This window comes from Cibotium barometz, chromosome 26 (assembly GCF_041138505.1).
Source record: "Cibotium barometz isolate CiBa-2024 chromosome 26, ASM4113850v1, whole genome shotgun sequence".
Lineage (NCBI taxonomy): Eukaryota > Viridiplantae > Streptophyta > Polypodiopsida > Cyatheales > Cibotiaceae > Cibotium > Cibotium barometz.
In genome coordinates this window covers 13,540,742-13,568,733 of record NC_141071.1, presented here as the reverse complement: position 1 = coordinate 13,568,733, position 27,992 = coordinate 13,540,742, and the positions used below count along the sequence as shown (strand labels likewise).

Here is a 27,992-nt window from a genome sequence, read left to right as displayed (position 1 = left end):
TGGGGCGGAGGTGTGTGTGTGTGGGTGTGCATCCATGTGTGCTCTACATGTGTGTGTGTGTCACCCCATTTACAAAACATGCCCAAATGTATGCTATGCACCCATGTGTGTGTGTGGGGACATGGGAAATAAAACACAAGTACAGCATCGACTCTCGAGTACTTTTCGGTGGAGGCTGGGTAGTACGAGGTGATGCACATAATATTAGTGCAATAGAAAAAGACGAAATGAGGCCCGGCCTGTCGCCCCTGTCGCCCGCCGATGTGGGCGCTGATTCACTTCCCACAATTCCGCACCATTGCCGCCACTAACAAGATTCTGTTCTAATAAAACCCTGTGCCTCCCAAGAGCTCCTTTGCCCCTTCGTAAGAGGAGAGCGAGACACAGAGAGAGAGAGAGAGAGAGAGAGAGAGAGAGAGCCCATTTTCTCTTCTGGGCACCCAGTTCTTAGTCTCCAGTGGGTTTAGGATTTTTTGTCCTCAACTGGGTTCTGGGTCTTCTGAACAGTGACCTTTTTCCTCTCTGTGTGGCTTAAGAACATTAGGGTTAGGGTTCCTTCAGCCGCTGCAGCAGCCGCCAGCAACAAAAAAATGGGCTATTGCCTCTTAACGGTACCTTCTTCCCCTCACATGTGTTCTCCCACATGCTATTCTACATCACAGTCTAAGTTTCTTGGTTTTGTAAGAGTACCTGCTTTTTTGGGTAAAAATACTGCATTTGGGCGGTCTCTCAAGGACCAAAAATCTCCATGGTATTTGCCCTCCAATACCTATCATCACATAGATGCAGGCCACAGTACTCAATTCTGCTGTGATTGCTCAGTTTTCAAGTTTCCATCAGTGGGGACTTCAAAAGGAGCCTTGAAAAGAGAGAAGACAAAGCATGGGTTGAGACCAGTAGGCAGTGTGTTGGAAGCCACAGAGCCCCCCTTCTCTGATGCTGCCCCAACACAGCAGCCCTTTTTAGCGTGGAACACAGAAACACACGGTTTAAAAGGGCAAAAGAGGACTGACCTGAAGAAAATACTGATTCTTGGAGCTGGACCCATTGTCATTGGGCAGGCTTGTGAGTTTGACTACTCAGGAACCCAAGCCTGCAAGGCTCTGAAAGAGGAAGGCTATGAGGTGGTCCTCATCAACTCAAACCCAGCAACGATCATGACCGATCCTGAAATTGCCGACCGCACCTACATCACTCCCATGACTCCTGAGCTGGTTGAGAAAGTTCTTGAAAAAGAGAGACCAGATGCTGTGTTGCCAACTATGGGGGGTCAGACTGCCTTAAACCTTGCCGTGGCCTTGTCAGAGAGGGGAATACTTGAAAAGTACGGGATTGAACTGATTGGGGCCAAGCTAGAAACAATAAAAAAGGCAGAAGACCGGGATCTTTTCAAGCAGGCAATGAACCGTATTGGGGTCAAGTCGCCTCCATCTGGAATTGCCACTACACTTGAGGAATGCTTCCAGATCGCAGAGACTATTGGTGAGTACCCTCTTATCATACGACCAGCATTTACACTTGGAGGAACAGGTGGGGGGATTGCATACAACAAAGAAGAGTTTGAGGCCATATGTAAGTCAGGCCTAGCTGCCAGTCTTTATTCACAAGTCTTAGTAGAGAAATCTCTCCTGGGATGGAAGGAGTATGAGCTGGAGGTGATGAGGGATCTGGCAGACAATGTTGTGATCATTTGCTCAATTGAGAATATCGACCCTATGGGGGTTCACACTGGGGACTCTATAACTGTTGCTCCTGCCCAGACACTGACTGACAAGGAGTATCAGCGTCTGAGAGACCAAGCAGTGGCAATTATGAGAGAAATCGGAGTTGAATGTGGGGGTTCCAATGTGCAGTTTGCCATCAACCCAAAAGATGGTGAAGTTATGGTCATAGAAATGAATCCAAGGGTTTCCAGGTCATCCGCACTGGCATCCAAGGCCACAGGGTTTCCTATTGCAAAAATGGCGGCAAAGCTTTCTATTGGCTATACATTGGACTTGATTCCAAATGACATCACAAAAAAGACTCCAGCAAGCTTTGAACCGTCAATTGATTATGTTGTCACAAAGGTAAGCTCCTTTTAAAAATCTCTCTCTCATCTTTTTCATAATATTCAAAAAGCAACTAGAATTTTGTGATGATGTGTTTGTATTTTTTTTTTCCGAGAAAAGATCCTTTCATTAGTTATGTAAAAAACGCCCGTAGGGCTACAGAAGAGATCTCTCCTGCTCCTAACAGAAAGAAGAGCAGTGAATACATCATGGCAGCCCGGGAGACTCTCCCTAGGTGCTGCAAAATACAAGCATCAGTCTAAAGGACTGAGCGGCTAAATCATACAATGGGGGGGGGGGAAAGAGCCAAACAGGTGGCCTGTAGTGCCAACGGGGGGATCCCGTGTGTAGGGTGTAGAACGGGCCGCAGCGCCAAGTGGTATGAAAGGCCTGGCGCCGTAAGATCGCCTCATCCGAGTCTCCCCGGATGCGGTCGTACTGTCCTCGCAGGGTGTGGATCAACTCCTGCCAAATCCCCCGAACAGTCTCTGCTGGTGGCTCTAATCTCCCCTCAAAGGCCGTAAAGCACCGGGCCCTCCAGGTGAACCAGATGGTGAGGCTGCTGAGGAGCTCCCATCGTAAATCCCTCTCCTGTGTCCAGCTGGCGGACGAGAAATCCGGTGCCGGAACCAGGCGAGGCTGGCCCCTAATAAATCTGATGGCCTGACTGCCCTGCTCCATCTCATAGCCCATAGCAGGCCCTAACAAAGTCGACCAAGCAGCGGCACCCCACGTAAACAAACCCTCTGGAGAGAGGGGGGCCAGAATAAGCAGCATCCGCAGCCAAATCTGCTGTGCCTGAGGGCAGTCCCAAAGGCAGTGTCTCTGTGTCTCCATAGGGTGGCCGCATCGGACGCAGGCCGCCGGAAGACCGCTGTAAACAAGCCAAGTGCCAACTGCTGAGCCCCTGTGGGCGACCAGCCACTGAAAAGCCGAGATCCTGCGGGCCTGTCGACTAGCCCAGAGCCGAGCCCAGAAATCCTCTAGGAACTCCTGTGATAGTCCCTGCAATCGCCAATGCCCCGCTGCCGCTGGAGAAACCGTCCTCCTCGCCGCCAAAATATGCCGTCCCAGCCGAACAGTATACTGGAAAAATGTGATCTCTGTGGCCTCAAGGGATGCATAAGGATCATGCCACTCGTACTCTCCGGGGTCCCACTGTAGCCGGGCCAAGGGGCGCGCTGCATATGCCCATATGCGCCAATCCGGGAGCACGTCAGCAGGGTCGGGGTCAATATGCCACTTCCGAGAAGCGGCAGCCACTACCCGAATCCTCTGAAAGGTGCACTCTGCAACCAAAGGCGACTCCACCTCCACTCTCTGGAGTCTGCCCTCATCCTGAATCTCATAATAGAGGCATCTGCCATCCTCAGTGCTAGCTCTGACAGCAATCAGGATCTCCAACTGTGTAAAGGCTCCCATCCACCGTGGGGCCACTGGCTCGAGAGGTGTGAACCACTCCTCTGAAAGTGCCTCCTGAATATCATCCCTCATAATCAACCCCCCTCTGAAGTGACTCAGCCTCTCCACCTGGGTCTCCTCTGGTAGACTGCAGAAAGCCTGCCAGTCTCCAAAACTACGAGCTGGGCCTGCCGCTAAAGGTCCCCAGGCTAGACGAGGCCGAGAACCCAGCATATGACCCTGCTCTGTATGAACCGCTGGGCTCCAGATGAGCGGCTGCCTGGCCCGCTCCTCAACACAAGAAGGAGGCCGCTGAGAGAGCCCCGGTCTCAGCAGCTCCCAAGCTCTCAGGATACTCAAAGCAAATCTGTCCTCCCATCCTCATCTCTATGAAGATCCATCGAATCTCTGGTGCCCAAGTACCCCCTGCAGGAGGCGCCCGGGCCTGCAGTCACTGCAAGAGGAGCTCTTTCCAAGGCTCAGCGCGCCTGGAAGCAACCCCCGAACAATAAGCTTCCCCAATAAGGCTCTACTCTGATCGACTGGATCTATAATGCCCAAACCGCCCTGAGCCAGCGGAAGTGTAATAACTGCCCATGCAACCTTTGCCCGAGCTGGCTGACCGTCCCGCCCAGACCACAGAAAGTTCCTGATCAGCCTCTGTACCTGGCTGATGCAAGAGCTCGAGAAAATCCAGCAAGACGTAATGTACCACATAGTCGCTAACAGCACCTGATTTGCCACCACCACCCTCCCAGCCAAGGATAGTCGAGCTGTACTCCAATACAATAGCTTCTTCCGAATGCTCAGAAGAAGCGGGGCAATCTGCTGCTCAGGTGACAAATCGAGGCCAATGTGGCATCCCAAATACCGCACTGCTGTGCCAGGAGGAATCCATCTAAAACCGGGGTCTGGACTCCATGCCGGAGTGGGAGCACTACTGATCCAAAAGGCCACTGTCTTGCGCCAATTGATCAGTGCTCCCGAAGCTGCACTAAAAACCTGGAGCGACTGCTCTGCCCGAATAAGATTGGCCTCTTGGCCATGCAAAAATAAGCCCGTGTCGTCTGCAAACTCAGCATCAAGCAAATCCTCCCCCCCGGACTGGGAGCTGAAGTCCTCTCAAACCAACCTCCTTTGCCGACAAATACATACTCATAGCCTCCGCAAAGGAGAAAAAGGAAAGGGGCGAGAGGACACCCCTGACGGACTGATCTGGTCAGCTCAAAACTCGGCCCCCGACCTCCTGCAATCAGCACCTGGCTGCGAGCTGTGGAATACAAAGCTGCCACCCCTCTGATCCATCCTGGCTCAAAGCCCAGGCGTAGCATAGTGCCCTCTAAGAATCCCCAATCAACTCTATCGTATGCCTTCTCAAAATCGAGAAGCATCACGACCAAGTCCTCGCCAAGAAACCTAGCTCGGGCCGTCGCCTCCCAGAAAGTAAAGATGTTGTCAAGGATACTGCGCTCCTTGACAAATCCTGTCTGAGTAGCATGAATCAACTCCCCCAGGAAGGGCTGGATCCTCAAACTCAAGGCCTTTGCCAAGACCTTGTAGACAGTATTGAGGATCGTAATAGGCCTCCAATGCCGAATATCATCTGATACTCCCTCTCCCTTGGGGATAAGATAGATCAAGCCCTCTGAAAAGCTCTGCGGCATCACCCCAGTGTCCAAAACATGCTGAAAGCCCCTGCGGAGGCCTGGCCCCAAAAGGTCCCAATAGCGCATAAAAAAGGCCGGTGTCAGTCCGTCCTCCCCTGGGCAACTATGTCGCGGCAGGACCCTCAAGGCCTCGGCAAGCTCAGTCTCTGACAGAGGCGCACCTAGAACTGTGCGCATATGGTCTGTGACCCTCCTCTGCACATGGGCCCACACAGTCTGTCTGCATACATCTCGATCCTCAGTGGCTGGCTCCGCTGAAAGCAAGTCACTATAAAAAGCAGTGGCAATGGCTCTGATCTCCCCGAGCTCAGTAGCTATCGATCCATCCGGTCTACCAAGCTGGCGAACCCCTGCTCGCGCATGACGGGGTCCAGTGATCTCAAAAAACTCCCCAGTCACTCTATCACCAAGCTGCGTCCACTGAGAGGCCTGACGACGATAGTAAAACTCATGTCTCTGCTCCTCTGCCTCTCTAACCTCCTGGCGGGCCTGGCTCAGCTGGGACGCCACCCACTCACATGCTGGTTGCTGCTCCTGAAGGCGCTGTAGCGAAGCAAGGCTGCGTCTCAGCCGTTGCTCCCGCTCGCGAATCTCTCCCAGTCGTGTCAAAGCTGCAGCGTGCAGAAAAGAGCTTGGATGGAGAGTAGTCCCCATCCGAACGGCTGCGAGTCTGCCCACCCGGTGTACTACAAGAATCCCGGATCAGGCGCCAGTGGCTGTGACCCATGGCGACTGCCTCCTGCTTTGACATAGTAATCTCGTGTATACTCACATATCCTGGGTCGCGTGCCAAATCTGCAACTATGCGTACGACCAAATGCCGAATCCCGGATGTATCCACACTCCCGGGATCCAAGAAAAAATGAGCCAACTCCCAAAGTCGGCCTATCACATCTGTAACCTCCAAATCGCTCATGTGATGAGAAAACTCAACTGCCTGAGTCTTCAACGTGCTGAGAGCGAGCTCTAGAGTCCACTCCCGGTCACAAGGTCCACATAGAGGGAACGAGAAGGCCACCGCTGAGTCTAGTGCCTCCTCCCCGCGGGCCGGAGGAATCACTACATGCACTCGGATGGGTGCTGGCTCATGGGGGCCCTCTGCTCCAAAAAGCCGTGTAAAGGTATAATCAAACGCCTCCGAGCGCTGTCGAATGCCGAGGCGACTCAGCCGACTGCGGATAGATGAAATCCGTGAGGCCCTAATCGGCATAGGTCTCCTCTGTGATGCTCGAGCGAGGTCAGTGCTCAGCGCCCTCCGGACTGCAGGTGAGCGCCAGGGAACTGCCAGGACCTCCCGGGAAGGCGAGGCGGGCGGTGGGGGAGGAGGGGGAGGCGAGGGAGGAGGAGAGGGAGCCGCTGCCGAGACCGGAGCGGGGGCGGGAGGAGGCGATGGTGGACGCGAGGCGGTGGGAGGGGGTGGGTGTGGGGGAGGTGAAGGAGGGGGAGCTGGCATCTCCTGGTCCTCGGTCGCTGCAGGGGTCTCCTCCTGAAGGGGAGCAAATCTGTTCCTCACGGGAACCCAGTGAGGCTGAGACTGTGGCTGCTGCTGCAGCGGTATCTGGGCGCGCTGCTGTGGCTGTCTCCCTCGACGGCGCCCCTGTCCAGGCTGCCACTCCGAGGTCTCTGTGGCCTGAGCAGGTGTCCCTGAGGCAGCCTGCCGAGCCGAATCTGTGGGCAGGCCATCCGTGGCCTGCTGCTGTGGTGAGGGCCGAGGTCTCCTGCGAGGGCAGGCCTTGGCCAAATGACCGACCTGCCTGCAAATGAAGCACTGGTTCGGGAGCCCCGAGAACTCCACTCTCTGATCTATCCACCCCCCCCCTATCCTAGGTAGCTGAATGACCTTAGGAAGGGAGGAGATGTCAGATACCAACACTCTGACCGAAGGTAGCCCAGCTGCTCTGGCCACCACTGAAGCTGCTGAGGGGCCCGTCTCAAGAACCGAGCCCACCAATGCTCCGAGCCTGGAGAGGAGCGGAAGATACTCCCGGCGGAGACCAGGGAAACAAACTGTAATATGGAAGAGGCGCTCTCCCTGCTCCGCCGCAGCTGGGTCAAATCCATGCTGCCAAGGCCTGAAGAAAGCCCGAGCACCCCTGATATCCAGAGGACTCATGGCAAGGACCTTGGCAACGCTCTGGGCGGCCTCGAACTCGATCTGATAATGTCCCCGGCCCAAGAGCTGTACATCCAGGATCTTGCCCACATCTGCAAGAAGGCGAGCCTGAAGTAGATCCCTGATCTCCCCTCTGCTGGGGCGAGTGCCGACTATACGGCAGATGGTGGAGTGAGCCTGAAGGCGTTCCACCTCTGCGGTGAGGCTCGCTTCCTCTTCCGGCGAAAGAGAAAGCCTGATGGGGATGACCTCGGGGGCGGGCGAGGGGGCTGCGGAAGAGTCCCTCTGAGGCGAGGCGGGAGGAGTCTCCATCAGAGTCTGAAGCTCAAGCGAAGGCGAGGCGAAAGCGGAAAACCTGCAAGAAGCGGGCTGCACACCAAGAGGCGGAAGGACGGATGACGATGAGGAAAAAAAAACAAAAACCCCCAAGGGGTGAAAAGCAGCACGACAGAGGAGGGAGGGGGGGGCGAAAAACGGAGGAGAGGCCCAGAGGGGGGGGGGGGGCGGCGGCAAAGCGAGGAGGAGGGGGGTGGGGCGCTGCTGAAGGGAGGCGGGCGTGAAGAGGCGAAGAGGCGGGGGGGGCGAACTGGCGGCAGCGGGGAGGGAGGGCGAACAGGCGGCAGCGGGGAGGGAGGGCGAAATGGCGAAAAGGGGAGGGGGGCGAACTGGCGAAGAGGGGGGGGAGGCGCAGCAGCGAGGAAGGAGGGGGGGGCGGCGCAGCATCGAGGAAGGAGGGGGGGGGCGCAGCGGCGAGCAGAGGGGAGCAAGCGGGGGGCGGAAGGAAGAAAGGCCGCGAGGAGGGGGGGGGAGCGATGGCGCGCAGAGCAGGGGGAGGCGGGAGCTTCAGCGAGCGGGTTGGTCCATCATCCCTACTACCAAATCACTGATGTGTTTGTATTTGTCTACTTAATTTTGAGAATGCAATTTTTTGGGATTTCTTGAAACTTGAAAGTAGCGAAGGGTGTTCTTTCCCCGCAATAAAGGGCATTGCAAGGGAAATGTTGCATCTCAAAGAGATGTATGAGCGTACGGCTCTTGAGTCTTGATAGGTATGGTAGTATGTGCTGAAGCTATCACTTCGTCACCTAAAATTACTACAATGAACTATGCTTATGCTGATGCGCAGCGCAGCTAGAGCCACCAGTGTCTCAGCAATCTTCAATGGTGGTTTTTGCTATACATCAAGTACCTAGAGAGCAGAGAAACAATAGGATTGCTGAATCGGATAGATGGGATCTGGAGGATGTCGAGGATTTGCTCAGCTGCGCAGAGAACGAGGAGATGTGTCCAGGCATGGAGACAGTCGTAGAGACTTCTTCTGCTGCTGTTGGTGCAGACGTGACATGGACAGAGGGTAATCGTTGATCTTGACATGGGCATAGAGGGGTGCTATAGGCAACCGGTTCTCCTCATTCCTGAATGCATGCTACATGTTGGAGATGGGAAGCTATCACCATTTGGCCACCCAATTGGTCCACCTGTGCATTCTCATCATGTATGTACATTAGACTGGTGTCCATGGCAGTTGTATATGCCGGGGATTGGTGCCACTCATGTGATACTGTGGACTTGGCTTTCCGTTGGGACTTGTGCCTCCGTGTACATGCCCGGAAATGCTTGGTGGATTGATGTTCCATTGGGTTTGGTACCTCGTGTACTTGCCTGGAGCACGTCTATTTTGGTAGAGTCTCATGAACGGGGATTGTCCATACCAATGCTGCATTGCATATCATCTTTATGTGCTTGTTTGCAATTGAAATTGCATGCTGTTTTCATGCTTGCTTGACCAATGTGTAGTTTCGGGTAAGGGGACGCCCGCCCATGAACTGTGCGTGTGAAACTGTCTGCTGACATGGTTATGTGGCATGTGACAGGTGGTAAGTATTGGTCATAAACCTAGCCTTAGGAGTTAGCACTAATTTATAAGTGAGTGTGTACACACTTCATTAAGTTTTGGGCGATCAAAACTCACTTACAAATTATGACTAGCCCGATGTTCACACACACTGATGTCCCGAGGTGGACATAACCCAATGTCTGCCGCCTAGATCTTATCCCCTTTGTACAAAGGGAGTAACCGGCCATGTGTCCACTCTAGCTTGCTCCACAAAGCACTTGCCTTCCACCTACATTGGACAACTCACCACCTCACTCCTCCTCCTCTCTCTAGAGATTGGCGCCTCCTTCATGAGGGCTGTTGGGCTGCATTTTCTGCACATTCTCCTTCCCTACTCCATATCCAAGCTTGCTAAGGTGTTTCCCAAGCTTCCAAGAGTGTTTCCGGGTGCTAATCACTTTTCTACATGCTTCCAACGACTGAAATTCAGCAAAACAGCTCTCTTTATTGTTGTAATTTCTAGTCTTTTTGCTGAAAACCCTAATTTCAGTCCTCCTTTCTCAAGTTGAACCATAGGGGGAGCTTTTCCAAGGTTCCCTTCATCTTCCTGAAGACTTTTGTGGCGAAGAAATGCGACAAATCGAAGATCTCATCACTCCGAGGACTTCAATCGTGAAGACTTCTGCTGTCATCGACTCTACTTGCAATTGGTAAGCTTTTATGCTTAAGTATGGAAGCAAGTAGCGTGAGGGAGGAACCGGATTACAAGATCACATACCCTGTGTAGTGTTCTCTTGTCTTACGTGCTCTCTTGCAGATTGTTGCTACCATTTGTTGGTGGAACAATAGAGAGCAGTTGGAAGGGAACATGGGCACTTGAGAGGGTAGTGTGGGTTGCAAGTCTACATCGACAAACAAGTCAGTTGGAAGGGAACATGGGCACTTGAGAGGGTAGTGTGGGTTGCAAGTCTACATCGACAATCACTTGTTTGCAATACTGTATTCATATGCATTGGTATGGAAATTTGGTCAAAAATGCCCATGACACCATGTACTTGATTCTCCCAAGATCAATATACTTTATATGAGGGAGGGGTTGGCTGTTCCGGCTCATTGTGTGTCTCTTGTCAATTCAGAAAATTACTTCTTGTATTTGAGCAAGTGTTCATCAAATCTTAGTGTATTTAAGTGTATTGATTAGCATTGTGTTCAACCAAGTTACATTGGTATTAGAGCATACGGTTCTCTTTCACTTCTATCGTGAGAGACGATCACTGTGAACACTAGCTATCTCTACACTTAGAACATTATGGACAGCTATACAATGAATGTTGGAGATTCTAACACAAGAGGCAGGGACAATGAAATGCATGCCTTCAGTGCTTCACAGGATGAGCAAACTCATGTGGTGCACAATAGGGAACATGAATATGTGGGACAGCCGTCTCGTGGCAAAGAGAAGATGCAAGAAGAAGAGTCTATAGTCTTGAGGGCTGAACTTACTCGTATACAGGCTCTTCTCCATGCACAACAAGAAGAATTAACTCTCTACCGCCGCGAGGATCCATTGGTACATGACCGTTTGAAGGCCAAGGAAGCTGAATCTTATATGGATCATGCAATGGCAATGATTGCTCAAGAGTTGCACATGCAACCGAGGGATGCAACATGTGCATACTTGGCTTGTACCGAGGATGCCTATGCAGAAAAGGCAACCATCCCACATGTCTTGGAATCCCCACAGGTGCCCGAACAAGAACTTATGTCTAAGAGGATGAATCTCCATGCTATGGGAGAGGAACAATCAGTGACTTCACGCCATGCAGGAATACCTTATGTAGCCTGTGAAGTACACAATGTTTATGGCAATGGTCAAAATGTATGTCAAATGCCATTGCCGGATGAAAAAGTGCATGTACAACACATGCAACATAGGCTGCAATTTTCTGTTGGTGCAGGTATTCCGCGTATCTCTCATGCCACTCATGCCTTCGAGTGTGCTCATGAGAGAGAAGCTATGGCTGAAAATGTATCAATGCATGTTGAGGGGCCAGCCATGCCTCATGCTTATAGGGCACATGTATCTATGCCTTATGCATCACCTTTTGGTCCTAAAACAATGCCAGTCTTAGGGGCTGTCCCAATGGACAAACATGGAGGAAAACATGTTGAGATGCAAGCATATGCATCAAAGTCTCGTGACTTCAAAGCTGGAGACAAATCTGTGAAGTTTGACGCGTATCATGGAGAATATGATGCATCACTTGCTTTTATTGCCCAGTTTGATATTGCTTTCAGTGATGAGGATTTCACTCAGAAATCCATGATCTGGCATGTAAGCATGTTCATGAAAGGCACTGCTGTCCATTGGTGGCTCACGGAGAAGCTCTCACCGAATCCTGTTAGATCATGGGAAGAGTTCAAGGAGAGGTTCTATGCTCAATTCTTGCCTCCCAATGCATTGAATGAGATAACACTGAAGTGGGGTTGGGTGAAGCAAAATGCGAGGGAATCAATGAATGCATATGTACAAAAGTTTTGGAAAGTACTTTTGGAGGTGTCTCCATTTATGCATGTCACCGAGGTGGAAAGGAAGAGAAGGTTTCAATCGGGATTGCAACCTGAGTACAAAGCGGGACTATAAATGTATCCTGGTCACACCTTACACCAATTAATCGCAGCCGCCATTGCCACCGAGCAATTGGAACTCAAATTGAGTCGATCCAATAAGGCTAAACCCTCATTTCAAGGCAAAGAGAGGGCTGTCCAAAACTTACAAAATAATGGACAGCCACCTAAAAAGGACCAAAACCAAGATAAAAATGGTCCAAAGGCTGAAAATAACACTACCAAGAAGCGTCCCTTCAAATTGAGAGACTATGGTCTCACTCTGGAGCAGAAAAAGCAATATATGAGCGAGGGGAAATGCTTTACTTGTGGCAGCACCGAGCATATTGCAAAGGCATGCCCAAACAAGAAGAAGCGTGATAATGCAAATGCATCAAAGCCTAATGTGCATATGGTTCTGGATGTGCAGGGCAACACTTCACATGATAGCAAAGACAGGGTTGTATGTAAAGCTTGGGGATAGCTCAAGGATCAGCCCGCTTTGTTCATGTTTGATGATGTGCATATGAGAATTTCATATCCACATAGATGGCAGTTGCTTTGGGAATTGAAGTGGAGGACTGTCATGTGCATGATAAATGCCATGGACATTTTTAGGGCTAAATCCAGAATAGGCAACCAGATAAATAGTATGAACCAGATAGAGACAGGGTTTGGAGCACAAGATACAGAAGTGGACATGTATGGACTCAGAGCAAGGCCTAGAGGGCATGAAGGAGGTGTCCTGACAATGCGTTAGAAGTAAACACAGGCTGTCGGCTGCTCACAGAACAGGTCGGCTGAACCAGAGAACAGGGGCAGCAGCAGGCGCATCATGATCAAGGAGGAGACCCAGTCGGGGTTGCGTTAAAGAGCATTAATGAATTTATGACTGGCCGACCAGCAGTCGGCCAGTAAAACAAGTGTCCAAGAACCATATAAAAAGGCCCAAGTGCTCCTTGTTGTAATCATTCATTCCACTAGGGAGTGGATCAAGTTCTAGGACAGATTTTGGTGTGTTGCCACCTTTTTAGCAAGGCAGCCTAGGGCTGTAGAGTGAGTACCTTTTTGTACCATATGAATATACTGAATTTCCAGCACATCTCTCTCTCTACTCTCTCTCTATATCTGTGTTTTGCATCAGATGGTTTTCCCGGAGTGTTTAGGGCTGAAAGAAGACCCCCAGAGCTTCCGCGTGTTACATTGGTATCATAGCATTCCGTGGGTGGATGCCAAAGGGCATACTGGTGAGCCCATAGGAATACTGGTTCCAAGGGATGGTAGTCATCCAAGGGTGGAGCGAAGATGCCAGTGATCAGCCTCAAGGAAGGAAACCAAGGCCGTGGGTTCAAGGGAAAGGGCAGTCCGTGGGTGGATGCCAAAGGGCATACCGGTGAGCCCATAGGAATACTGGTTCCAAGGGATGGTAATCATCCAAGGGTGGAGCGAAGATGCAAGTGATCAGCCTCAAGGAAGGACACCAAGACCCCGTGTTCAAGGGACAGGGCATGAAGGCAGGGGGACTCAGTGGATCAGGATGCAAGTTCTTCAAGCGGAGCCGTCGTGGAGGATAGCAATGTTTTCTAGGTTAAGTCAAGTTGCCAGACGTCCAAGGATGACAGTGAGGAGACACGGCAGCGAATGAGGGATGATGACAGTCATCCAAAGAGGTCCCGTCATCAAGTTTAGCAGGGGGGCTGTCACGTGCATGCCACGTGGACATGCTTCCGCCCTGATCTGGACAGGCAGTAGGACAGACACCTTTTTAGGGCTGAGTGGGACCAAGAGGGCTGTAGCGAGTAACCAGCAACAGAGGATGAGGAGGCGTGGACCAGGCGGCAGCCTCACAAGGCTATGAAGGGCAGCGTGGAGCTTTCATTAGTGCAGCCAGCAGCAGCCCGATAGGAGGAAAACGCCAGAATTGTGCTGGTCGGTAGCATTAAATGCTAGTCGGCCAGATTTGGTCCAGTTTGGGTCCAGTCAGCCAGTTTTGCAAGGGCCTATATAAAGAGGGCCAGGTCTCTTAGTCATTCATTCAAGTTTCCACTTGGGACTTGGGTCATTAGTTAGAAGTGCAAGAACCTTTTCAAGGGAAGCTCAGCTTCCAACATGGCATTGTAACAGACAAGTATATGAATAAGATTTTGAGTAGGTTAGGTTACTGCATCCTCTCTTGTGTTTTTATCCAGTTGTTTGTGCATCAAGCATCCAGTGGGAGTGTTGCATTTTTCTTATGAGTGATGATCTGGCCACAGAGGCTTCCGCATGTGACATTGGTATCAGAGCATCAGGCTCAGCAAAGCTAAACACTGAATCAGTCCCATATGACGGTGTACAGGTCCAAGGTACAGGAAAGTACACGGATACGAAGCCCAAGGCAAGGAGCACAGAACCGTGAAGAACTCCCAGGACGTTTGTTAGTGGTGTTCCACAAAGCCAAAGGGGATGGCAGTCCTGTGAGCCAGATAGGTTCTCGGGCAACGGTCCCAAGGGAGGTTTATCCTCCAAGGGTGATGTGAGAGTGCCAGACTCATTTCTCAGGAATGAAGACCAAGCCGGTGTTCAGAGTTAGGGCAGGAACGGATTGTGGACTAGATGGAACGGATGCAGGGATCTTCGTCTGGGACAGAGTGGTTTGGAGAACAGGCTGGGCTTTCAGAGAAAAGGGTTGCCAGGGATGGATGGATGACAGAGGGACTTCGGGAAAAAGTATGGGATGATGACAGTCATCCAAGAATAGGTTGGAAGCCCGTCATCAAGTTTAGCAGAGGGGGATGTCATGTGCATGATAAATGCCATGGACATTTTTAGGGCTAAATTCAGAAGAGGCAGCCAGATAAATAGTATGAACCAGATAGAGACAGGGTTTGGAGCACAAGATACAAAAGTGGACATGTATGGACTCAGAGCAAGAGGGCATGAAGGAGGTGTCCTGACAATGCGTTAGAAGCAAACACAGGCTGTCGGCTGCTCACAGAACAGGCCGGCTGAACCAGAGAACAGGGGCAGCAGTAGGCGCATCATGATCAAGGAGGAGATCCAGTCGAGGTTGCGTTAAAGAGCATTAATGAATTTATGACTGGCCGACTAGTAGTCGGCTAGTAAAACAAGTGTCCAAGAACCATATAAAAGGCCCAAGTGCTCCTTGTTGTAATCATTCATTCCACTAGGGAGTGGATCAAGTTCTAGGACAGATTTTGGTGTGTTACCACCTTTTTAGCAAGGCAGCCTAGGGCTGTAGACTGAGTACCTTTTTGTACCATACGAATATACTGAATTTCTAGCACATCTCTCTCTCTTTACTCTCTCTCTATATTTGCGTTTTGCATCAGATGGTTTTTCCGGAGTGTTTAGGGCTGAAAGAAGACCCCCAGAGCTTCCGCGTGTTACAAGGACATGGGTCCTCAAATTGAAGCAGGGGCTGCCTTTGTTGGTAGAGAAGTGCAGGTCATGCCTATTTTTGGCAATTTGCGCATACACATTCAAGGCTATGTGGATCATGAGGATTTTCTTATGGCGCCTTTGAATGGCTGTGATGTATTGCTTGGAAAGCCTTGGCATACACGTATTGATCCGTGCAAGGCTTACAAGACCAACAGGATCACCTTCATGCATAAAGGCCGAGAGCATGTAATTGATGCTGGTGAAGAGGGTGATACCATTCCCCTTGTATCTCATGTACAAATTTAGAAAGTAATGAAAAAGAGCGTTATTGCGTACTTGATTTTTGTACGAGATCATGTTGAGGAAAATAATATACATGTAAACACTCTTAATAATGATAGGTTGAAATTCTTGCAAGAGCACAATAATTGTTTTGTTGATGAGTTACCAAATGAGTTGCCACCCGTACGACCGAAAGATCATCGCATTGATCTTGTGCCGGGTAGCTCACCACCTAATAGGCCAGCCTATCGTGTAAGCGCATCCCAAAAAGAGGAGATCATGAAGCAGGTGAATGAGCTTCTTGAGAAGGGTTTGGTTCAGCCAAGCTCTTCCCCATATTGTTCACCCGTCCTCTTGGTTCAAAAGAAGGATGGATTCTTTCGTATGTGTGTGGATTATAGAGCTTTGAATAAGCTTACCATCAAAAATCGGTTTCCGATTCCATGCATAGACGACATCCTTGACAAGTTGGATGGATCGGCATGCTTTAGCCGAATTGATCTCAAGAGTGGGTATCATCAAGTGCGTGTAGTGCCTGAGGATGTACACAAAACTGCTTTCAGGACAGCATTTGGGCTTTATGAGTATCTTGTTATGTCTTTTGGTCTTACGAATGCCCCGGCTACATTCAACAGAATAATGAATCGTATATTCTGTGGGTACAAAAAATTTACAGGTGTCTTCTTTGATGACATTCTAGTCTTCTTGAAGACCGAAGAAGATCATAGAGCTCATTTGGCCAAAGTTTTTGAAGAACTCCGCAAGCATAAACTCTTCTTAAATGCAAAGAAGAGTGAGTTCTTCTTGTCGGAGATACATTATCTTGGGCATATTGTGTCCAAAGATGGAGTGCGAATGGATCTTGCAAAGATCGATGCAATTCGGAATTAGCCCAAATTGAGTTTGGTGCATGAGATCCGTAGTTTTCTTGGATTATGCTCTTACTACCGTAGGTTCATTCGGCACTTTGCATGGATTGCTTCTCCTTTGCATGATTTGACAAAGAAGAAGGCCACATTCAAATGGACTATTGTACAGAGGGATGCATTCCTTAAATTGAAAGATGCAACTACTCATGGTCGAGTGTTGATCATTCCGGATTTGCAAAAGCCTTTTAGTGTGGAATGTGATGTATCTGGAAATTGCATAGGAGCTGTCCTTAATCAAGAGGGACATGCCGTGGCTTATGAGAGCCGTAGATTGCATGATTCAGAGCTATCTCTTGGCATTTATGAGAAAGAGCTCTTGGCTGTAATTCATGCACTTACTATATGGAAATATTATCTTCTTGGGGCTGATTTCACTGTGAAAACAGATCACCAGAGTTTGAGGTATTTTCTTACCTAAACTAAGTTGTCAGAGAAGCATATGAGAATGGCCAATTTCCTCTCTATGTTTCATTTTCAGATCTTGCACACCCCAGGAAAGAAGAATGTAGTGGCAGATGCATTGTCACGAAAGTCGTATGTAGCAGCTATCTCGGTCCCCCTCTCATGGGGACTTGTTTGCCATGCGTGATTTGTATCATACGGATGCTGATTTTGCCACTATTTGGGCTGATTTGATGGTTGGTCATGCACATGCCTCACATGTGATCAAAGAGGGTTATCTCATGAAAGATAATTGCCTATGTGTGGTATCTGACATGACGCAAAAGGTTTTGGATGAGTGCCATGCTCCTCCATATGCTGGTCATAGAGGCATAATGCCTACTACGCACATGATTGAGTGGTATTTGGCCAGGTATGCGGAAGGACATAGAGGCATATGTATGTGCATATATCACTTGTCAAAAGGTGAAATTTGATAGGCAAAAGGCACCAGGTTTGCTTCAGCCATTGCTTATTCCATGATTGTCAGGTACGAAACTGTCACGTGCATCCCGCACTTGGATGCCACGTAGACATTTCTGTACAGAAGGTGCAGGACCTGGGATGGTGAACTGGTCCCATGTGAGCCCAGTTTGGGACGAGTCAGCCAGGGATCCATCTCAGTCGTCCGAGGTCAGGTGTGCATTGTCCTGCACATGAGTCCAAGGTCAGGTGTGCATTGTCCTGCACATGAAACAGTGCCAGTCCGCGCTGTGAGTCTCCCTCTAGAATGATGTCAGTGGTTCTGTGTATCTGGTTTGGTACCGGATGCCAGATCACTGAGTAGATTAGGTTTAGGACAAGGGGCCAGCCCATAGGGCTACCCCGGATCTGAGTGTGGGCATGGGAATGGTGTAGAACCACCCCCATGAGGGCCAGGAAGGCCCAGGCTGAACCCACCAGCCATGGAGGGGCTGTAGGACAGCCCTAGGGCACAGATCAGGCAATCTCCAGGAGATTACAGCCTTTATATGGCTGTAGGGCATGTATGGGGCAGCCCATACAGGCTGCCCAACCCTGGGATTGTGGACAAAAGATGTGTCCAGCCCTTCAGAAGCAGGCGCCTGATGTCCAGCCAGCCAGGAAGAGATGCGCAGACATTATGGGATTTTTCCAGCATTTTTGGGGATTTAATTCAGCATTTATTGCTGAATTTACTCAGTCGTGGGAATATGATGCTGGCTGCCTGTTTATCAGCTGGCCGACTGCTCATGATGGGAAGTATAAATAGAGGAAGCCACAATCCCATAATTCATCTCAGTTTTCACCAAGTGCTCAAGCCAATCAAGGGCCAGTCAAGCCAAGGAGATTGCCAAGCAAAGGGGTGGACTTCTGAAGGTCAAGGGCAGGATTTTCCAGCCAAGAAAAGGTCAAGTTTTCTGTATTTGTTTTCAGATTTACATCATTCTAATAAAGCAAATACACCATCCGTGGTGGGGGCCCTACAGAGGGTAATTGGGACCCAATACTGTCCTCTCCATCTCCCCCTTCTCTCTCTATTTTCTGCACATCTCCTTTCAGTTTGTGCGTTAATTCCGTCGCGAAAAGAGTGCTGATTTCTGAGTTTTGAAGTACCTATCCTTCTCCGAAGCTTCCGCATATTACAGAAACGAAGGTACGAAAAAACGGTACCGGTACGGGACTTTTAAATTTTGAAAAATAAGTTTGATTGAGGTACGATCCACTCTAAAAAACACTTGAAAAAAAGATATTTGTACACATTTAGAGATGCAAAGTCTAGAGAAGTTGTAATTTGTCATATGACATAAACTAGTACAAAAACTCAAGAGTCATGAACAATGAACACCGAACATGCCATAAATAAGAGTCGTGGCTCACGGCCTACAATAGGAAATACAAAAAAGTGTGTTGTGACCACTGACTAGTCACAACACTAAGTACAAAAATGTCTAAAGTCTAGACTCTAGAGACTAGAGTCTAGACTCTAGTCCTCCTCCTCAGAGAAATCACTAGTGGAAGGAATGCCCTCGCTAGAGGTGCTTCCATCATCAGAGGCCAACCCAAAATTGCCCTCGCTAAGGACATTGCCCTCGTCATTGTACTCGGGCTCTCTGATGCCTGCAATAGGAGCATCCTCTTCTTCAGCAGGTGCTAAAGTGCTCCTTGAAGTCGAGCCGGAGCCACGCCTCACATATGTAGCCACCGGGGTTGAAGTAGGACGCCGAACAGTGTAGCCGCGACCTCCTACCTGTATGCCACCTCTAGCGACGCGACCTCTACGAGTACGAGAAACTCGATGGTCAATCTCCTCTAGCTCTCTATAGAGATCGGCATATATGGCCTCCTCATCTGGATCTCGCTCCTTGTGGACACTCTTAAGAGTGCCCACTGTCAACTTGAACTCGTCGACATTCACTTGAAAGCAAAGTTCAAACATTTATAAATTATTAGACTGTAGTCATGGCACATGCATTTATAAATCATTATTAATGAGTTGAACTTTGAACTCTGGAGATCTCTACCTATTTGGAGATCTCCATGTCATGCATCTTCTCCACCATGTGCATGTTAGCACGGCAATATACAAGCCGCTCTAACTGCATGGTGCTGAGACGGTTTCGTATCTTTGTGTGTAGAGTGAGTAGGAACTCCAGTTTCTCTCACATGCCCCCGAAGAGCAATCCTATGAAAAATAAGAGAGTTAGAAATTAGAATGTAAGAACTAGTTAGTAGTTACGACTCTAGAGACTGCAATATACACCATATATTCAATAGTCACCTGTGATAAGACTCTCAAAGCCACTTTTTGTACGTGAGCCATTTGATAACCAAATGACTCCCACCAAAAAAGTGACCGGACCATTGACTCCCTACTCGAGCAAAGTGGGTTCGTGAAAGCGGCTCCCCTCTGATCATTATACCGAATGAGCTCTTGGAGGAAGTCTCTTTGCTAGTGGACAGGAAGTATCCTTGGCAAGAAGGCATCCCGTTCGGAAAGTAGCTCCTCATCGGCGAAGAGCCTTGGTACTTTGTAAGTGGGATGCAACAAGGCCGCAAGACCATGGATAGGTCTATGCATCCATCGCCACCTCCTCTCCACAAGCGCCACGATCGAATCGCGTCGCGGACTGAGTGGAGGCTCCATGGGATCCCTAGAATGCAAAAATTTCACTTTAAGGTTAAGTCTTTAAGGAACGAGAGGGAGATGCGAAAATGAGATTTGAAAACATGGGACATGGGTTTAACCATTTACCTAATCCCCTCCATAGGAGTGTTGGGGTCCTCATCATCAAGCACGGTGGTCGCACGAATCTCCGCTAGAGCCTCTCGCATGAAGTGGGTGAGTAACCCCAATGTGGAGCCCTCCATGTCGGCCATGCGCAAAACCCTATACAAGGGAGTCACCTCAATGACAATGGCATGCACCTCGCGCCAAAAGGACTCTCTCATGCATAGCCGTTGAATAGCTTGGGCCTCGTCCGCACTAGTCACCAACTCCTCTCTTAGCCATGCGACGAAATCTGGGGAGACCACGGTCATATGGAGGTTCAGTTGCACGTAGTATAGCCGCTCCAAGAGAAGCCACATGTAGGCAAACCGCGTGGAAGAGGGCTTCTTAAGCTCCAAGTCGCTTTGCTCGCGAAACATAGCGAGCACCTTTACCTTCTTTGTGAAGAAATTCACAATGGATAGGCCTTGTGCAACCACCCTCGTCACCCACTCTAGCTTTCCCACATCCTCCATGAGTAGGTCTAGACAATTGGAGGCACAAGGAGTCCATACAATGGATGGGAACTCCGCCTCTACCAAGCGCCCCATTTTGCGGCAATTGGATGCATTGTCCGTGATGACTTGAATGACATTTTCATGTCCGATCTACAAGTAACACAATGGCAATTTGACAAATGCAATGACATTCTTAGAAGTTAGAAGCTTGAACATAGTACATAGTACATACCTCTATGATGGCTTGCCGGATGTGACGATAGATAAAGTCCCCCGATGTTTTTTGCCCCACCTTTCCGGTATCCACGGCGCGTAAGAAGTATGTGCCGAGAGCGCATGAAACAAGGATGTTCATGATACCTCTCTTCTTCCGATCACTCCATCCATCGGAGAGGATAGAGCAACCATACTTCGCCCATCCTTCCTGTTTGTCGTTGATCCTTTGCCTCTCATCATCAAGCGCGGTGGTGCGCATCTCATGGTAGGTGATACCATGCCATTCACCATGGGATGGCCCCACCTCCGCAATGGCCTTCACCATTTTGTGCCATTGTGGAACCTTGAGTACATTGAAGGAGAGATTGCAATCTATCACCGTGCGTGCAATCTCCTCATTCGCGGCTTTCATCTTCGCCTTCACATAGGTGAGGTTGTTAATGTTTGCACCGATGGCGGTTTGTCTCAAAACCGGAGAGCTCTCCTCCCTTGGCCTCTTTGATTGGAAGTTGGAACCGCCTAAGACAGAGCCAGAGCCGGATGGGATGGGCAAAGGAGTCACGGATGCGGAGGTACCAGACATGGAAGCTCCCCCACGTCCACCTTTGCCTTGGTTGCGGATGAGCGAGTACTTCTTCACTATACCATCCGCAATTCCTTGGGGAATCTCCTTGCACGGCGCCACTTCCCCACCAAGGTTGGACACATGTGCAAGGAGCCTTGTGACACTACTTATGTAACCCTTCCCGCAAAAGTTACACGTCCATTTCCATGACCCCGAATTACCTGTAGGTTTCTCACCGGTGGTGGTGTATAAGGCATAGTGACAGGGGGACGGAGGGACGCCCACGTGGGACGTGGGAACACCGTCCCGAGCAGAGAGACCTGCACACCGGGCTGGGGACGGCCAGGGGGACGGGACGGAGGGGACGTGACCAGGGGACGGGCCAGGGGGACGGGATGGAGGGGACGTGACCAGGGGACGGGCGTTCCCCCCCCTGTGGGAACGGGGGGACGTTGTCAGCAGGGGACAGGGACGGCTGCAACAGCTAAATCTTCAGGCATTTTTTTTTCAAATAAACGGCTATTAGCTGTTAACACTGGCCATTTGAGAGAGAGAGAGAGAGAGAGAGAGAGCAACACAACTATATAATGGGCTTGGAGCCACTCCTCTTCTACTCAAGCCTTCCAAGACTTGATTTCCTCTCCACGATCTCCCTCTCCTACTCAAGCTTTCCTCTCCACTCTCTCCCTGAGAGAGAGAGAGAGAGAGAGAGAGAGAGAGAGAGAGAGCAACACAAGCCACTCCTCTTCTACTCAAGCCTTCCAAGACTTGAGTTCCTCTCCACGATCTCCCTCTCCTACTCAAGCTTTCCTCTCCACTATCTCCCTCTCCTACTCCACGGTCCATCACCTTCCTCTCCACCCTCTCCTACTCACTACACCGTCCCCACCCCCCCGTCCCCGTCCCCGTCCCCGTCCCTTGGTAACTATGGTATAAGGCAAAAACCTCGAGCTTGGGAGATAGGTAGAGCCTTGAGAGAGAGAGAGAGCTTGAGAGCTTGGGAGATAAGTAGAGCCTTGAGAGAGAGAGAGAGAGCTCGAGAGCTCTTATACAAGGACCAAGCCTTAAGGCTCTAGAGACTAGCATGGAGGTGAAAGCCTAGGCCCTAAAGGGATCCAAGGGCCAAGGCCATGTGGCCCATCATCCATGGCACACGAAAAAACGGCTACAACAAACGGGAGACACGCGTGGAAAAACGGGCAAAAAAAACGATTAGAAACGGAGGAAAAAACGATAAAAAATGGGCAGTTTTTTTCAGGACCGTTTCGCTGATGTATGGTACGAAACAGTACGGCAGTACGGTCGTTTCGCTGGACCGAAACGTCCACCGGCGTCAAAACTGTTTCGGAACAGTTTCGCACTGCTCGTTTCGCAGCATCCCGTACTTTTGGTGCTTGTGCTGCGGTATGCGTCCCGCAGACATCTATGGCCTATTCCCACACAGCCATGGGAAAGTTTCACAATGGATTTCATTATGGATTTGCCACGGACCCATCAGGTTAATGATGCAATTTGGATAATTATGGACAGGTTTAGCAAGCAAGCTCACTTCTTGCCGGTCAAAAAGACCATCAAAGCTGAGCATATGGTTAAAATATAAGTATTCAAGCATCATGGAATGCTGAAGTCCATTGTGGGGGATAGAGATCCCAAGACAACAAGTCTCTTTTGGCAGGCCTTATTTGATAATATGGATACGGAAACCTTTGTACCCACATGTTGTGATATTTTATTGGTCATCGTGTCATACGTTGATGACATGCTACTCACAGGTCCTAATGATGATCATATTTCAGCCTTTATAGCTGATTTAGAGAAGTCTTTTGAGATGTTAGATCTTGGACCATTACACTATTATTTGGGCATTGAGTTTTGGCAGCGTAATGATAGCATTGTTATGCTGTAGAAGAAATTCATAGATGCATTGTTTAAGAGGTTCAATGTTGAAGACTGTAAACCTATGGCTACACCTATGGAGCCAGGTTTATGACTAACTCTTGAAGAATCAGGTGACTCTTTTGATGCTAGCCTGTATCAAGAAGTTGTTGGATGCATTATCTTTTTGTGTAACACCAGGCTTGACATTCAGTATGTGGTCTCAATATTGAGCATATTTATGCATAGCCCAGGCACAAAGCATCGGTGGTTTGTCAAACAGGAGCTCCGTTACCTAAAGAGCACTAAGCACTTTGGTTATTTTATCCCAAGGGGAATAAATCACAACTGCATGTATTTATAGACTTAAACTGGGTTGGATGTTATGACACACGAGTGTCATAACAGGAGCTCCGTTACCTAAAGAGCACTAAGCACTTTGGTTATTTTATCCCAAGGGGAATAAATCACAACTGCATGTATTTATAGACTTAAACTGGCCTGGATGTTATGACACACGAGTGTCCACGAGTGGTTTTTGCTTTCACCTTAGTGATTCATGTATATCATGGCTCAGCAAGAAGCAACCCACTGTAGCCACCTCTAATTGTGAAACTAAGCACAAGGCAGCATTTACAGTTACAGTTGAGTGTGTCTGGCTCAGACACCTTATTGTTGATTTGAGTATTAGCGAGTGCTTAGCCACTACCATCTTCTCTGACAGTCAGAGCGCTATGGCAGTGTTGCGAGGAATCCAATTTTTCATGCTCATACAAAGCACATTGAGGTGCACTATCATTATGTCAAAGAGAGATGCTCTGCAAGGAAAATCAACTTGGCTTATGTGTCAACACAGGACAACTTGGAAGATTTGTTCACAAAGGCTCTCCCAAGGGAGAAGTTTGAGGCTTTTCGCAAAGCTTTAGACTTACTTCTCTTTGGAGACTAGTATGGGCTCCCTATCACAGTCCAAAGAGCCTGGCTTATCTTTGTACTTTTAGTGCTAGCTCACCCCTTGTTCACACATCACCCCCAGAGGGGATTTGTAGCCATATTTGGTAGTGATGTGTGTGAACACACTAGGACCAGTCGAGACACTTTTTCCCTCTTTAGGAGGTTTCTTTTCCCGTGCTAGTATACATCCATCTTGGGGTATACTTGTTTTCTTTGTACAGCATACATTCATTATCTATCTATCATCTCATTGTGTGCTCCCTTGAGCTTCTCCATTGTGTGCGCATTCCTGCGACCCTATTTCCAACAAATTCCCTAGCTCCTTATTCGTTGTGTAGCAGAGGGATCTTGCTTCATCAGATGCTCATGTGGGGGTGTGGTGGTTTGCTTGAATATTTACACTGAACAATATAGAATTTTAAATCTACAGTTTCTAGTTTTGCAAGGGGTTAACACTGAATCCTATAGGATACTACCTAGTACCTATAGTGAAGAAAACAATGGTTTTGATGAATTGCTATGCTGTGCCCTTTTTGACTTGTTTAAAGTACTAGTTTGTCTTACTCTTATGTGGCTTGGAATTTTTATAAACACCCTAAGAAGTAGAAATAAATTTCTCTAGCTTTCAAACCTTCAGACTTCTTTATCGGTGCTTTCAAATGGTTGATCTGTTTCAAAGCCTGTTTTTGACCTTTGGGCTGTATATTCCATTACGGGCTGCTCCATGCCTTGACTTCTTCCTGACCTGGATTTTTGAGGAAGGGAAGGCCAGTAGTGGTAATGGGGTCTCCATGAGCAATGATGGCCCTCCCTATGTTTGCACAGGGCACCTCCTATCAGCTAGGATGCGCTAGCAAGACTGTTTAGGTGGTCGTTGTAGCCACTTCCAACAATCAACACCATAAGAAAGGTATTTTGCTTCTTCGACAAACAAAATTCATTACTGATGCTCTTAAAAAATTTTGATTGGTTGATACACATCCAGTATGTACTCTTATTGTTATGCATTCTGCTAAGAATTGGCCTTCAAAATATGATCATCCTTTGATGGATGACTGCCCATATGCAAACCTGGTTGGCTGTCTACAATTTGTTGGTCTCAATACACGCCCTGTGTTCTTTTCGCTGCAAATCTTCTTGGTCAATTTATTGCTCAGCCTTCTCATGGCAATTGGATTGAAGCAAAGCGTGCTTTGAAGTATTTAAAAGGCACTAAAGATCATGGCCTCTATCGTGGACAGATTAAGCATTTTCCATTTGTAGTGCTTCTCGTTTCTGTGTATGAAACTCATTTTGGAGATGCTTCTAATAACATATCAATGTTAGGATGGAGGAAGTATCATTTTTTTGAAAGCAACAGTACTAGCATGCCTCTTCTGTGAAACTAGATTCAATTCTTGTCTTGTTAGCATGGATATGTGGCTAATTATTGCTGGTTCACCCTGTGCAGATTCCTCGTTTTGCCTTTGAAAAGTTTCCAGGTTCTCAACCATTTTTAACCACTCAGATGAAATCTGTGGGTGAGGCCATGGCCATGGGGCGAACATTCCAGGAATCATTTCAGAAGGCCGTAAGATCTTTGGAGACTGGGCACTGTGGATGGGGATGTGAAAAGGTGAAGGAGCTGGAGTGGGACTTGGACAGGCTAAAGTACAGTTTACGTGTGCCAAATCCAGATAGAATGTTTGCAGTATATGCAGCTCTCAAGAGGGGAATGACCGAGGAAGATCTGCATGAGCTAACCTATATCGATCCATGGTTTCTTTCCCAGTTGGGTGAACTGCTACAGGTTGAACAGTTTCTTGATAAAACCAGTCTAACCAAACTCATCAAAGAAGATCTGTATGAATTGAAGAGAAGAGGCTACAGTGATAGGCAAATAGCGTATGCTACGACCTCATCAGAGAAAGAGGTCCGGGCTCACCGCATAGCTCTTGGCGTGATTCCCGCATTTAAGCGGGTTGATACATGTGCTGCAGAATTTGAAGCCAACACACCGTACTTGTACTCTTCCTATGATGATGAATGTGAGGCTTCTCCAAACAACAAGAAAAAAGTGCTTATTTTGGGAGGCGGCCCGAATCGCATTGGCCAGGGGATCGAGTTCGATTACTGCTGCTGCCATGCATGCTTTGCTCTCCGGGTAATTTATTCATCTTCACCTAGCTTATGATGTTTAGTAGAATCGGATTCTATTGAAGAGGAAGGGCTATGTGGGCTTCTTTTTGAAGCATGACTCTCCGTACATGCATGATTCTACTTAGCCAAAATTTTCTTTTGATGCTCAGGATGCTGGCTTTGAGACAATCATGATGAATTCCAACCCAGAAACTGTCTCCACAGACTATGATACCAGTAACAGACTCTACTTTGAGCCTCTTACTGCTGAAGATGTTCTAAATGTCATTGATTTGGAGAAGCCAGATGGAATCATAATGCAATTTGGAGGCCAGACTCCATTGAAACTAGCAGTGCCAATACAGAATTACCTTGATGAGTTTAAGCTGGAAGCTGCCAGTGGGATTGGCTTGGTTAAGATATGGGGTACATCTCCTGATTCAATTGATGCTGCTGAGGATAGGAAGAGGTTCAACTCCATACTTGATGAGCTTGGGATCAAACAACCTCCTGGTGGAATTGCAAGGAGCGAAGAGGATGCTCTTGGGATAGCTGAGAAAGTCGGGTTTCCTGTCGTTGTCCGCCCTTCCTATGTCTTAGGTGGACGTGCTATGGAGATAGTTTACTCAGCCGATAAATTAAAGGCTTACCTTCAGACAGCTGTAGAGGTGGATCCAGAGAGACCTGTCCTTGTGGATCGGTACCTGACTGATGCTAGTGAGCTTGATGTTGATTCTCTGGCTGATGCGGACGGTAATGTCGTGATAGGAGGTATAATGGAGCATATCGAGCAAGCTGGTGTGCATTCAGGTGACTCCGCGTGTTCTCTTCCTACTAAAACTGTCAGTGCACATGCCTTGTCAGTTATCAGAAAGTGGACATCAGAGTTAGCAAAGAAGCTGAAGGTGCTTGGCTTGATGAACTGTCAATATGCTATCACAGCATCAGATGATGTGTACATACTGGAAGCAAATCCAAGGGCGTCCAGAACAGTGCCATTTGTGTCAAAAGCCATCGGCCACCCATTGGCAAAATATGCTGCCCTTCTCATGTCCGGCTTATCTATACATGACATTGGCTTCACGGAGGAGGTCATCCCAAATCATGTCTCAGTGAAAGAAGCAGTTCTCCCCTTTGATAAATTCCAAGGTTGTGATGTCTTACTTGGTCCAGAAATGCGCAGCACAGGAGAGGTGATGGGCATAGATTATGGGTTTGACATGGCATTTGCAAAGGCGCAAATTGCTGCCAACCAAAAGCTTCCACTCACTGGGACGGTTTTCATCAGCATGAATGATCTGACCAAGCCAAATGTTTTACCTATTGCTAAGGGTTTTGTTGATCTTGGTTTCAGCATTCTTGCAACTGCAGGTACAGCAGGGTTCTTGGAGTCACAAGGGGTACAAGTAGACAGGGTTTTGAAGCTCCATGAAGGCCGCCCACATGTGGGAGATATGCTTGCCAACGGTCAGATTCAACTCGTTGTCATAACGAGTTCGGGTGATGTTTTGGATCAAAAGGATGGAAGGCAGATTAGGCGCATGGCTCTTGCCTACAAAGTCCCCATCATAACAACAATTGCAGGAGCTTTAGCAACACTCGGAGCTATAAAGGGGTTGAAAAGAAGTCCAATTAGCATGATTGCATTGCAAGAGTTTTTTCAAGTGGAAAAGTCTGAACTATGATGAAAGACCTTCATGCTGGTTGGCGTTTGATTTTTGAAGAGCATTCCAAAACATAACCCTTTCACCATCTTTTAGGCCTGCTCATAAAAAACAGGTATCTCTGGAGTTGTGCATTCCATTGAGAAACCTTTGCGGTCCTCGAGCTGAAATTGAGTGCATGTTTACACATGCTGCTTTCAA

General features: G+C 48.7%; 1 protein-coding gene and 1 pseudogene across 1 annotated transcript; one reads left to right on the top strand and one right to left on the bottom strand.

The window, feature by feature from the left end:
- Nucleotides 1-27,992, top strand: LOC147623686 (carbamoyl phosphate synthase arginine-specific large chain, chloroplastic-like). The gene is made up of 3 exons (XM_086820283.1): nucleotides 1-2,069; nucleotides 25,460-26,152; nucleotides 26,298-27,992. The coding sequence occupies exons 1-3, from the start codon at nucleotides 591-593 to the stop codon at nucleotides 27,810-27,812; spliced, it is 3,687 nt and encodes a 1,228-aa protein (XP_086676409.1). The 5' UTR covers nucleotides 1-590; the 3' UTR covers nucleotides 27,813-27,992.
- On the bottom strand, nucleotides 18,193-20,764 carry LOC147623687 (uncharacterized; annotated as a pseudogene).